The following is a 13,878-nucleotide window of genomic DNA, read 5'->3' as shown; positions in this document are numbered from 1 at the left end:
TCCGCCATTTTGTCCGACAAAGCAGTCAGGAGAGTTAGTAGACTATCACTGGTGGATTTGAACTTGAAAAACGGTGTACTGACGTCTTTCCACGGTTAAAACAACATTCCTTCTGATGTTCATTCATGTTTATTTGATGCTATAAATGAACTAGAAGGAAGAGATGATCGGTTCACGAGCCACTTTAACTGATCGATCTGTCAGACACATTAAAGAGCCACAAAACGCTATTTACTGTTTACATTTCTTTAAAAAATGACACAATTTGAAAGTTGGACTTTGTTTCATATCAAAAGTACCCTGGTCTATCCTGTCTGTCAGCGTGTTGTCTGCAGGGTTCTAAATTAACTTTTTTGATCACCAGCCTCAGAATATCCACTAGCCAAAATTTGTTTTTTTGTTGTTTTTTTTTGAGTAGGCTATACATGTGGCAATCCTGACAATACATGACGACATTATTGTGATCAAACACTAGCCATTCACGACCCGTCAGCCATTTGGCATTACATTTTCTTATCTGGTCGATACCCTCCTCATCCCCTGCCTCGTTCCTCTTCTCGCCCCCAAGTCTGTCCCAACCACTGCCGCATTTCGTTTAATATTAACCTACTTTACTAGCCAACTCCGTTTGTCTTATTTCTTGTGTTTTCTGTGTCCGTTCGTTTCCATGGTTTCTCGCAAACTTTAGGCTAAAGAAAACTCAGAAAAAAGTTTCTGTAATTAACAGAAGAAAGACAATATAAGTTGCGCTGTAGTTTCCACAAGTGTAATGGCTGCCGACATTAACAGACGATTTTGCAAAAAAAAAAAAAAAAAAAAAAAAGTTCCGTCCCGCCCCTCCGTGTTCGGCGATCAGGTTTCGTTCTCTCGCAGCTAGTAACTTCACGAGCGTGTCTTTTCCGCTCCGTGTGTGCGCCATTCTCTTCCGTGTGTGAGTGAGTGAGCGTGAGTGTGTGTGTGTGTGTGTGTGTGTGTGTGTGTGTGTGTCGGCGCGCTGCGCTCTCTGCTCAATGTTCTGCTCTGTCGTTAACGGGCCAAATGCTCGAATCATGTACCGCTCGGCGATCACGCACTGGAAAAGCGTGAAATTTAGAGGTGGATAAACGCAATTTACACACTTAGGAGGTGGGTAAATGCTATTTCCGAATTTTGGGAAGTGCGTAAACGGCGTTTACGTGCGTTTAGCCTCCACTACATCCCTGCATGTAATGCCTCATGCATCACCGGCCAAACTGGCTAGTAAGTTTTTATTAACACCCGCCAAAATGAATTTTAACCCGCATTTGGCGGGTTGGCGGGTGTTAATTTAGAACCCTGGTTGTCTGTGTTGGCGTGGCTTGTTGGACATAGCAACAGTAACTAAAGGGGGCGGGTCTTTGCGAACGATCAATTGCAATCTGCCGGCCCAGAAAAGTTAGTAAAGACATCGTTAAAATAGTCCAAGTGACTACAGTGGTTCAACCTTAAGTTTATCAAGCGACGAGAATACTTTTTGTGCGCAAAAAATAACGACTTTCTTCAACTATTCATTTTCTTCGGTGTGGGCCATGACACGAGTTCAGGAGAGCAACGCGACGCATGCGCGAGAACTGAGAAGATGGCGCTAGCGATCATTTGATGGGAAAGTGTGAAAGGTAAGGCACTTTTACGCTTTCTCGTTGGTTCCTCGACATCCAAGAAATGCACAGTTTAGAACTATTTTAAACATCGAGACCGATCTGCGTCATATTCCCAGTTCTCGCGCAAGCGTCGTAGCGCTCGTGAACTCACGTCAAGGCCCATGCGGAAGAAAATGAATAGTTGAATAAAGTCGTTTGGGAGGGGGGGGGGGGGGGGGGTGCGCATAAAAAGTATTCTCGTCGCTTGATAAACTAGATAAAGGTTGAGCCACTGTAGTCACTTGGACTATTTTAAACATTGTCTTTACTAACTTTCTGGGCCAACAAGTTTTGATCCCATAGAAGCCTATGAAGGAGTTATTATATCTTATATATTCTATCTATCTATCTACCTATCTATCTATCTATCTATCTATCTAAACTTTAATCACTTTAAACTTCAAACTACTTTAAACTTCAAACTACTTTAAACTTCTTAAGTTTAAAGCTCCCAGCTCCCAAGCAACTCCATAGCAACCAAACTTGAGTACCCTAGCAACCGTTTTGCAAGACCTATATCTCTGTATCAGAACATCGTGTAGAGATGAGGTTTGGCTCTTTTGACTCATGCTAGCAAACAGCACTTCCAACATGCTACACATGCTAGCAGTGAATAGCTACATGCTGATAGCGATTAGTTAAGTGCTAAATCATGCCAAGATCATGATAAGAACTCTATAAAAACTCCATAGTAACCATCTGTGACAACTACCAGCCACCTAGTAACACCATAGCAACCGCCCTGAACAGCCTAGCAACCCCCTATAAACGCCCTAGCAACCACCCAAAATACCCTAGTAACTGCCTAGCAACACCATAGTAACCACTCAGAAAACCCTAGCAACCGCCTAGCAACCACCCAGAACACCCTTGTAACACCCTAGCAACCACCCAGAACACCCTAGCAACTACCCAAAATACCATAGCAACCGCCTAGCAACCACTTAGTAACACCATAAGAACCACCCAGAACACCATAGCAACTACCTAGCAACACCCTAACAACCACCCATAACACCCTAGCAACCACCCAAAATACCTTAGAAACTGCGTAGCAACACCATAGTAACCACTCAGAAAACCCTAGCAACCGCCTAGCAACCACCCAGAACACCCTTGTAACACCCTAGCAACAACCCAGAACACCCTAGCAACCACCCAAAATACCATAGCAACCGCTTAGTAACACCATAAGAACCACCCAGAACACCATAGCAACCACCTAGCAACACCCTAAAAACCACCCATAACACCCTAGCAACCACCCAAAATACCTTAGAAACCGCCTAGCAACACCATAGCAACCACTCAGAACACCCTAGCAACCACCCAGAATACCCTAGCAACCGCCTAGCAACAGCATAGCAACCACCCAGAACACCCTAGCAACTGCCTAGCAACCACCCAGAACACCCTAGCAACCACCCAGAATACCATAGCAACCGCCTAGCAACCGCTTACTAACACCATAGCAACCACCCAGAACACCATAGCAACCACCTAGCAACCGCAGATATCGATTACCTAACAGGAGTGAGACAGCTCAGATTTCATCAAAAATATCTTAATTTGTGTTCTGAAGATGAACGAAAGTCTTACGGGATTGGAACAACATGAGGGCGAGTAATTACTGACAGAATTTTCATTTTTGGATGAACTAACACTTTAATAAGGTTAGTAGGCTGTCTGTTGAGGAGCATCAGTATAAAGTGTTAGCTAATCAGCCTGTGGGACGCCCGTCTGGAGAAGTCGTGCTGGACGATATCAGAGGAAACGTGTGTGTGATACCGGCTGTCTGTCGTCTTTATCTCTGTGAGAAGCGGGATTCGTGTCACTCTCTCGTCTGTTTCAACTTCCTTCTGTCTGTCGCTGCTGAAGGTTTGGATGAATCTCACACTGATAATGACAACACTTCTGATCTGGTCATTTGCCATCATCCTCTTGATACGGCGTCCAGACTATCATGTGTGATAATGTGTTCATGTGCGTTATCACTTTGGGGCCAAATCAGGATAAAAGTGACTTACGAGATGTTCTGGGTCCGTGGTCGACGAATGTGCGGCTCCAGATAAGGGATCTGGGTGTAGTTCTAGACTCATCCTGAACATTTGCTGCTCAGATTAAGTGTGTGGTAAAGTTGAGGTTGAGGACTTTTGCAAAAAATGAAATATTTTTGTCTGCTTCTGATCTTGAGACAGTGATTCACGCATTTATTTTGTCCCGCTTGGATTTGTGTCACGCAATTTATTTGGGTGTAAATCAATCTCTTATTTCAAAACTACAATTTCCCATTTAAAGGGAGCACATTTTACCCAAGTTGTGGTAAAGCTACACTGGGTTCTGGTTAAATATGGGATTCATTATAAGGTGTTGCTCTACGTCTATAAAGCTGCCCATGAATATATTAAGAATTTAATGAATATGAATTCATGTAGACCTCAAAGATCACTTAATTGTTTACTTCTCACAATTCCAAAAACTTGCTTGAAAACTAAAGTGGATCGGGCTTTTTCTGTTGCTGAGTCCTGACATCAAGTTTGTTCCCTCAATTGACATTTTTGAATCTCGATTGAAAACAAATTTGTTCTCAATGGCTTTTAAGACTTGAAATTTTGGCAGTTGTACTTTGTTTATTTTTTTTTCTTCGATGTTGTCTTCTGTTATCTTTTATTTTTTTATGTTATTATTTAACTGTATCTTCTTTTTCTGTTTTATTATTATATGTAATTTTTTTTTTTTGTACTGTACAGCCCTTTGGTCTACTTGTAGTGTAAAGGGCTTTATGAGTAAACTAGACTTGGTCACAACAAAAGCATCTGTGTGGAGAAACCCTTTGGGTCATTATTCAGTTTTTGTGTCCATTTTGATCTTATAAAATGTAAAAAAAAAAAAAAAAAACTTTGCTTGTGTGTGTGTGTGTTCCCCTACTGTCCACCACAGTGACCCTCAGTAATGTGTGTGTGTGTGTGTGTGTGTGTGTTCCCCTACTGTCCACCACAGTGACCCTCAGTAATGTGTGTGTGTGTGTGTGTGTGTGTGTGTGTGTGTGTGTGTGTGTGTGTTAAAACACTGTGGTATAAAATGTACACTCATATTTTAATTTGTTACACTGATAATTTGTACATTTAAATTTATGTTATAATATTTTATTATTTTGATGTATTTATAATTATTCTATGTAATATTGGCAATATTATATTATGTACAGTCATGCCAATAAAGAAATTTTGAATTGTGTGTGAGAGAGAGAGAGAGAGAGAGAGAGAGAGAGAGAGAGAGAGAGAGAGAGAGGGAGAGTGTGTGTGAGAGAGAGAGAATGTGTGTGTGAGTGAGAGAGAGAGAGAGACAGAGAGAGAGAGAGAGAGAGTGTGTGTGTGTGTGTGTGTGAGAGAGAGAGAGAAAGAGAGAGAGAGTGTGTGTGTGTGTGTGTGTGTGAGAGAGAGAGAGAGTGTGTGTGAGAGAGAGAGAGAGAGAGAGTGTGTGTGTGTGTGTGTGTGAGAGAGAGAGAGAGAGAGAGAGAGAGAGAGAGCAAGCAAATGAGTGAGTGTTTGTGTGCGAGTGTGTTTGAGTGTGTTTCCCCAAATTCAACTGAAAATGAAACTTTTAATGACTTCTGCAAAATGATTCAAGCCCCTGAAATGAATCCCTCACAACAGCACAAATCTGCAGGACCGGCGTCGCATCACTAATCAACGGCTTCATTAGTTGCTTGAGCTAGAACAATTCTTATTGCTCAATCTATTTGCCACACACTGTGTTTTATGGTTTTGATGTTGAATTTTTGCCAATACAGGTTGAATGTAGTAGATTCTTATGAAAAATATCACAAATCAAAAAGACTGTTGACATTCAATTTTAGTAGATCAACTCCCTTTGAAATGTGATTTCCTATCGGGAGTGTGATGTGTGATGATTGGTTGGGTTCATTTGTGTAAACGCTATGATTTCAATCAAGAGACACTGTATGACTAAAAAAAGTCACGTTTGGATTGAAATATTCCATTATTGCAGTGATTAATATATGTTGTGCGTTTGGGAACAGTTATTTTAACCCTAACGTTTCATCTGTTTAACAACCATGTCGGAAGACACACTCTTTCACAATTTGAGCCCAAAGAATCTTGGCATTGTGATCCTGGAATATGGCGATGGGAATATCCCATCGCCATATTCCAGGATCACAATGCCAAGATTCTTTGGGCTCAAATTGTGAAAGAATGTGTCGGGGATCACGAGGAATCAGCTTCACCACTGAGTCCCGACCAGAACTATATGTGACCCTGGACCACAAAACCAGTCACATGGGTCAATTTTTTTTTAAACTGAGATTCATATATCATCTGAAAGCTGAATAAATAATCTTTCCATTGATGTATGGTTTGTTAGGATAGGACAATATTTGTCCGAGATACAACTATTGAAAATCTGGAATCTGAGGGTGCAAAAAAATCTAAACATTGAGAAAATCTCCTTTAAAGTTGTGCATTTATGTTGGCGATTGTGCAGCATTCACTCACAAAAATAAATGTTTTATATATTTACAGAAGGAAATTTACAAAATATCTTCATAGATCATGATCTTTACTTAATATCCTCATGATTTTGTTTTTGTTTTTTTTAGATTTTTTCATGATTACTTTAGTTTATTTATATATATATATATATATATATATATACAGTGCTATGCATAAGTTTAGACACCCATGCTGAAGTTGACTAAAAAGAGGAATAAAAAATCATCTTTTGGAAATTGAACTTAATGCCTTAATTTAAAAAATTAGGAAAAATCCAACCTTTAAGGACACCAATTTTCTTTGTGAATGAATAATGTATGGTAAATAAATAAATGTTCTTCCTTAAAATACAGGGTGCATAAGTTTGGACACCCCTATGTTAAATTCCCATAGAGGCAGGCAGATTTTTATTTTTAAAGGCCAGTTACTTCATGGATCTAGGATACTATGCATCCTGATAATGTTCCCTTGGCCTTTGGAATTAAAATAGCCGCACATCATCACATACCCTTCACCATACCTAGAGATTGGCATGGAGTACTTTCCATAAGATCATCTCTCAATGCAAATCAAACCAGCCATTAGGCTAACTGAAATAAAACCATGCCAATCTCTAGGTATGGTGAAGGCTATGTGATGATGTGGGGCTATTTTAATTCCAAAGGCCAAGGGAACTTTATCAGGATGCATAGTATCCTGGATCCATGAAGTAACTGGCCTTTAAAAATAAAAATCTGCCTGCCTCTATTACCCCTTTTCCACCAACAAGAACCGGGTGCTGGTTCAGAGCCAGAGCCAAAGCTGGTTCAGAGTTGGTTCGACTGACGAGCTTACTAAGAACCGGTTTGCCTTTCCACCGGCTAGAGAGCCACAACAGAGCCAGATCTTACGTCACTGTATACGTCTCATGTTGCCCAGCAACCGCTAGTGCGGTAGCGCCAAACACAAACACGCCAGGCTTGTTCGAGATGCATCGGCTTCTCGCAGATCGATCGCCGCATGACATCAAAGCACTGCGATAGCGATCCAAAAGCACAAGGAGTCGTATGCTCTCCAAACACTCCCGCAGCTCCGATCGGTCCTCGCCGCTCCGATGCATCTCGAACAAGCCATCAACAATAACGGACGTTGCAATACTATGGATGCTCATGGGTTTGCAAAAATACATCGGAATCCAACGCGTTCGTGCAGCTCGCCGTAACTTACATAGACGGATATTATAATCAAGCTGCTATTAGCTCGACTAGCTGCTATTTAAAAATGGCGGTCACAAGTTTCTATTCGTCTTGTTGGTCACGGTAACCCCGCCCCCAGCCCCTGACGCAAGCGGTTCTTTCTTGGCTCCGTTCTAGACCCTGCAATGATTTGGTGCTACTTAAGAACCAGTTTTACTGGTTCGGAGCTGGTGCTTTGGCGGTGGAAAAACAAAGAACCGATTTGAAACTAGGCTCTGGCTCCGAACCAGCACCAGCTCTACCTTGGTGGAAAAGGGGTATATGGGAATTTAACATAGGGGTGTCCAAACTTATGCACCCAGTATTTTAAGGAAGAACATTTATTTATTTACGATACATTATTCATTCACAAAGAAAATTGGTGTCCTTAAAGGTTGGATTTTTCCTAATGACACCTAATGGTGTCAATGCAGGAGATCAAAAATATTGTTGAATATTAAATATTAAATGTCCCCAACTAAGCAAGCCGAAAGCTAAAGTTGACATTTCTTGATGGAAATAAATGCTGTGATGTTGCATAAGGTTGTCGAAACAATGCCAAGATAAATGCACATAGTAATCAAAGCTAAAGTAGTAGAAAGTAAGTTTCTTTCTTTCTAACTAATCTTTCTTTTTTCCTTTCTTTCTAACTAATCTTTCTTTCTTTCTAACTAATCTTTTTCTTTCTTTTTTCCTTTCTTTCTAACTAATCTTTTTTTTCTTTCTTTCTAATCTTTCTTTCTTTTTCTTTCTTTCTAACTACTTTATTTCTTTCTTTCTAACTAATCTTTCTTTTTTCTTTCGTTCTAACTAATCTTTATTTATTTCTTTATTTCTAACTAATCTTTCTTTTTTCTTTCTTTCTAACTAATCTTTCTTTTTTCTAACTAATCTTTCTTTCTTTTTTCTTTCCAACTAATATTTCTTTCTTTCTAATCTTTTTTTCTTTCTAACTAATCTATCACTTTCTTTCTAACTAATCCTTCTTTCTTTCTAACTAATCCTTCTTTCTTTCTTTCTTTCTTTCTATCTATCTAATCTTTCTTTCTAACTAATCCTTCTTTCTTTCTTTCTTACTAATCTTCTTTTCTTACTAATCTTTCTTTCTTTCAGACTAATTTCTTTCTTTCTAATTAATCTTTCTTTCTTTCTAACTAATTTCTTTCTTTCTTTGACTAATATTTCTTTCTTTCTAATCTATCTTTCTTTCTAACTAATATTTCTTTCTTTCTAACTAATCTTTCTTTCTTTCAAACTAATCTTTCTTTCTAACTAATCTTTCTTTCTTTCTTTCTTTCTTTCTTTCTTTCTTTCTACTACTAGTCCGATTGAAATAATAGTGACTTTCTTTGGTCAGGCAGTGTAATATACTGTATATGTGCAGAACAGAGTGAAGTTGGACAAAACTTCTCCTTCCACTTCTTTTGGCAGTTCTGCAATTCCCAGAACAGGACATTCCCAGAACATCACCGGAGAAGCAATAAATAAACTGTAATGACATTTGGAGGCATTGTTTTCATGATTTAATTTAAAGTATGTCAAATTGGATTAAAATAATTCTTCAAAATGGGGAGAACTGAACAAATATGACCAGATAATGACCGTTCGGGAAGTGCTTTAAATGGTAGCGTTCCAGAGAAAACAGAAACATGCAATACAAATGTTATTTATAAAAGTTGATATAACAATGTAGTATAAAACAGTTTACATACAGACACAAATAATTATATGAACATACAAGAATACCACAGATATTGCACTAAATGCTCAAGTGGCATTTTCCTGCTTTTCACATCCAGCCGATGTTAAAGGATCAGTTCACAGCTGTGTGCTTCATATACACACCACACACACACACACACACACCACACACTGAAAATGATTCAAATTTGGCTCTGTTCCTCAATACAAAACGATCAGATGATTTCAGAAGACGTGGGATGTGGTGAATGAATACTTTTATGCTTTTTGACGCTCGACAGCCTCTGTCTGCAAAAGAGCAGCGTGAACATTGTGCTAAACGTCTCCTTTTGTGCTCCACCGATGAAAGAAAGTCACACACACACACACACACATGCACACACACACACACACACAAATAAAATTAATACAAATACATGAATAAATTCACATGAAATGCATAGTATACAGTATACTGTTGTAATAAGCTACATCACAAGAGTTTTTGGTTTTGTTGGGCTCATTTTCACTTCTTCAATATAAAAACTCAAATATGAAAACTGCTGAAGTTATGAATTTACTATATACTGAATCTACAGCATAATGCATATACTGTACATATAATAGCCACACACACTTTTTTTGAGGTAACATAGTTACATTGTACTTGCTCAAATAAGTACTCAGAATATTAATTAACCATGTACTTACTATAGAGTAACGGTTGTGGTTTGGTTTAGGATGTTACTTGTAATTATGCATAATTTACTGTTATTAAAATAGTAAGTACATGCAGTAACGTGTAACTACGTCACCTCAAAATAAAGAGTTACAAAAAAAAACTGATTTGAAGTTGCTTAATTACTATTGCTAATAACATTTTCATGACAAAGTTACAAAATGTAATGAACAAACCATTTGATCTATGGTAAGTGTTTGATTTGAGAGAGAAAAATAAAAAATAAAAACACCCATACGAATCTCAACAAAACATATTGGGTCATATTTCACCCCATGATCAAAAGAGAGAAAAAAAAACATTTTGCATAGAGAAAATAAAGGATTATTAATTTATTATTTATTACAGCCATAATATTTATATTTAAATTAACAATTTTCAATTTAGCAATGCAACAAATACTACTAAGATCCAAAAAAAACTCTTAAAAATTTCAGTAATAAGAATGAGATTGCAAAACAAACAAAAAAGTCTTATAATTAATTTTGGCTTTGTATTGATTTGGGGGTAAAATATGCAAATTATTTCATGAGATTCATGCAGCCACTGTTTCTAGTTTTGATCAAGCAAATATTTAACAAATCTACATCCATAGAGACTCGAGGTAGCCATTTTCCAATCTGTCCCATGCATGTGAGAGTACAGTAAGAACTCTAAAAATAAAATCCTTCATTTTATTATCGCTGTTTTGATTTGTTTGAATGCTTCATCATATCACATCATGAGTGTTATGGGATACAAGGCGGTCTGTCTGTCTGACGTTTGTTTGTTCGTCTCTTTGAGCCGCGAACTGATGCGTCATGAGCTGTTTGTCTGTGAAGTCTTCTGTCGCCTCCATCAGAGAGGCTCCGGCACAAGAATGCCACGAATTTCCTGTTAGTTCCTGGGGGTTATGCGTTGTTTTTCCTGTCTCTGGGAGCCGAGCGTTTTCTTTTTTTATTCTTCGTCCCCGCTGACTTCCCGTAGCCGGCGGAGCGAGTGGAGTGTGTGAGGTACAGGGAACGTTTCTCTGGCTTTCTCCCGGCGTGGAGCGAGACGGCTTGGAGAGGGACGTTGTGGTTGTGTTATGGTTATGTTATGGCGTTATGCCATGCTGCTGGTGGGTGTGCTCTGGGTGCTGCCGATGCTGGCGTTGGCACTGCTGTCCTCAGACGGAGACGGGTGGGTGGGCACGGGCTGGCGTTTGGTCAAACCACATGGGCATCCGGACAGAGAAAGCACTGGACAAAACACAGGGAATATTCAATTCAGTTCACATTTATGTGTATAGCGCTTTTCACAATACACATCGTTTTAAAAGGGTGGTATAATGCCCTTTTCACAAGATGTAAAATAAGTCTCTGATGTCCCCAGAGTGTGTGTGTGAAGTTTTAGCTCAAAATACCCCACAGATATTTTCATATAGCATGTTAAAAACGCACCGTTTTTGTGTGTGTCCCTTTAAATGCAAATGAGCTGCTGCTCCCGGCACAGGGGGCGGAGCTTCAAGAGCTGGTGTGTTTTCAGTGTGTGTCTGTGTGAGGTAATCGAAGCTTCTAACACACAAACACACACGGAAAATCTCAAAAACTTTTAGCCTTTTATGTTCAAAACGGAGTCAGACAATGATGGAGAGACTCAAGAAGAAGTGACAACATGTAGAAGCAACAGGACATTTCTGAGCGGTTAGTTGATGAATTTATGAAGCTGATGTGTAGTTATCTTCTAGTCATTGATTAGCATATCCTGTCATGATAATCTATAAATCGCGTTTCCGTGAAATACATGAGTGTAGATTACAATTTAGGGCGTTTTGAAACCTGAAGGTCCGAACCAAAGTTCATGTTTTGATACATTTCATATATTCGGTAAGTTTTGGTTTGGTTTCACATATGCGAGCGCACTAAAGAACTTTACATACACACTTGCGTCCTGTCGTCATCATCTGTGTGGGCTGCATCTTGACATTGATTGGTTTGTAAACGGATGTGCGTCTGACGTCAGCGTGTTGTCAATTCGGCGGGAAACTTTGACAAGAATGAATGAACAGACGCATATCGTTGCCACTATACTGTTATTATTACGGCATTACGACCTGCAGCACCAACTATACTCGAGGCTACAGTAGTTCACATTTGCCAAATGACCGTCCTTGTTGTGCGAACATTTTATGGTCGCCGGCAGGAAAGGAGGAGAAGAGCAAGCAATCCTGCGGGAACCACCGGATCTTCCTGTAAACGGTCCGAACCATACAGAAAATGCGTTCACACTAGAAACGAACCAAACCTTTCTTCAGTTTGATCCGGACTGTGGTCCGGGGGAGGTTTCACACCTGTAATTTTGATTTGTATCAAACTGAAAAGTCCGAAAATCCGGATCAAACAAGGTAGATGTGAAAGGTACAGTCAAACCAAAAACTATTCAGACAACAGACGTTTTTTTGGGCGTTTGGGCGTTCACATGGGCATCCGGATGGAGAAAGCACTGGACAAAACACAGGGAATATTCAATTAGTGCTGGGCGGTATACCAGTTCACAGGGCCACCGCTAGCAGTTTTGGGTCCTATGAAAGAATATGAGGTTGGGCCCCTACCGCACCCATTCCATTAATAAAATCGATCTCTAGGGGCCCCAAAAGCCCTTAAATTCATCCTAATGTATTAGTTTAAACCAGGGTTCACCAATCTCGGTCCTGGAAGGCCGCTGTCCTGCAGAGTTTAGCTCCAACACCTGTTTGAAAGTTTCTAGTATGCCTAGTGAGACCTTGATTAGCTGGTTCAGGTGTGTTTAATTGGGGTTGGAGCTAAACTCTACAGGACAGCGGCCCTCCAGGACCAAGATTGGTGAACCCTGGTTTAAACAATGTAATAATTTAATGCAGAAACAATGAGCTCATTGAAGTAATGTTTGTTAACAATTGTGACCCTGGATCACAAAACCAGTCTCGAGTCGCACGGGTATATCTGTGGCAATAGCCAACAATACATTGTACGGGTCAAAATTATCCATTTTTCTTTTATGCCAAAAATCATTAGGATATTAAGTAAAGATCATGTTCCACAAAGATATTTTGTAAATTTCCTACCGTAAATATATAAAACAAGTATTTTGTGAGTGAATGCAGCACAATCGCCAACATAAATGCACAACTTTAAAGGAGATTTTCTCAATGTTTTGATTTTTTTGCACCCTCAGATTCCAGATGTTCAATAGTTGTATCTTGACCAAATATTGTCCTATCCTAACAAACCATACACCAATGGAAAGATTATTTATTCAGCTTTCACATGATGCATACATCTTAATTTAAAAAAAATGGACCCATGTGACTGGTTTTGTGGTCCAGGGTCACAAATGATTATGTCATTTAGAAAAATGCAGCATTGGTGCATGTTGATTCAGAGTTTGCGTCATCTGAAGTCTTCACAGGAGTTGGCGCCGTCTCTCATATATTGAGCGCAATCCACCAAAACAAATAAGGACAGATTTCCACAGCGACTATCGTGCGAAGCGATCGCACCTCAAGGAAATGCGACAGGAAAAGAGCAGAGGAAGTGTGCAGAAGAAAAGATTGAGGTTTACCTGAGAGTTCGGCCGCTGTTGATCTCATTCCCAGAGCCACAGGATGCCCTGAAACACATGCACACATTACACCACAAATCTAGAAGCTCATGAAGGGATCGCTTATATTCAGGACTTTTCCAAAAGTCCAGGGGTCTCATTTATAAACGTGGCGAACGCATATTTCCAACCCCACTTCCCAAGCAAAGGTTGTGATCTATTAAAAACAAACTTGACGGAGAATGCGCACCTGTAAGTAAACTCTGAGCCATGCGTACGAACGCTTTGGAGACGGAGTTTGGCGACACCGATGGTGAACTGAGGGACTGACGGCAGACGCTTTACATCCTCATTATTAGTCCTAATCATAAATACAGTGCATGTTCACAAAGAATGATTTCAACTATGTTTTACATCTGATAAACATTTAGATTAAATATGCCACTCTAATTAATGGAGTTAAGCACTTAAATGACATGAAATCATTACTGAGAAGTTACAAGATTTTTTATATTCTAATAAATAGAGATATT

The 13,878-nt window shown here is 39.5% G+C and overlaps 1 protein-coding gene across 4 annotated transcripts in view; it reads right to left on the bottom strand.

Annotated features, from left to right (window-relative positions):
* Positions 1 to 10,673: 10,673 nt before the first annotated feature.
* The window catches only part of eng (endoglin), a 71,800-nt gene continuing 68,595 nt past the window's right edge, over positions 10,674 to 13,878 (bottom strand). For all 4 annotated transcript variants that reach the window (XR_013821327.1, XR_013821328.1, XM_079872154.1 and 1 more), the window contains 2 exons: positions 13,367 to 13,414; positions 10,674 to 11,025 (listed from right to left, as the gene is read on the bottom strand). Coding sequence is in view for 2 of the 4 variants with exons in the window: in XM_079872154.1 (XP_079728280.1) it covers positions 10,889 to 11,025; positions 13,367 to 13,414 (185 nt within the window). In the remaining 2 variants the exon portion in view is untranslated. The remainder of the gene's footprint in view (positions 11,026 to 13,366; positions 13,415 to 13,878) is intronic.

The sequence above is a fragment of the Squalius cephalus genome, assembly GCF_949319135.1.
Source record: "Squalius cephalus genome assembly, chromosome: 5".
In the NCBI taxonomy this organism is placed as follows: Eukaryota; Metazoa; Chordata; class Actinopteri; order Cypriniformes; family Leuciscidae; genus Squalius; species Squalius cephalus.
Note: the sequence above shows the minus strand (reverse complement) of the source record. Positions and strands in the feature narration are given on the sequence as shown.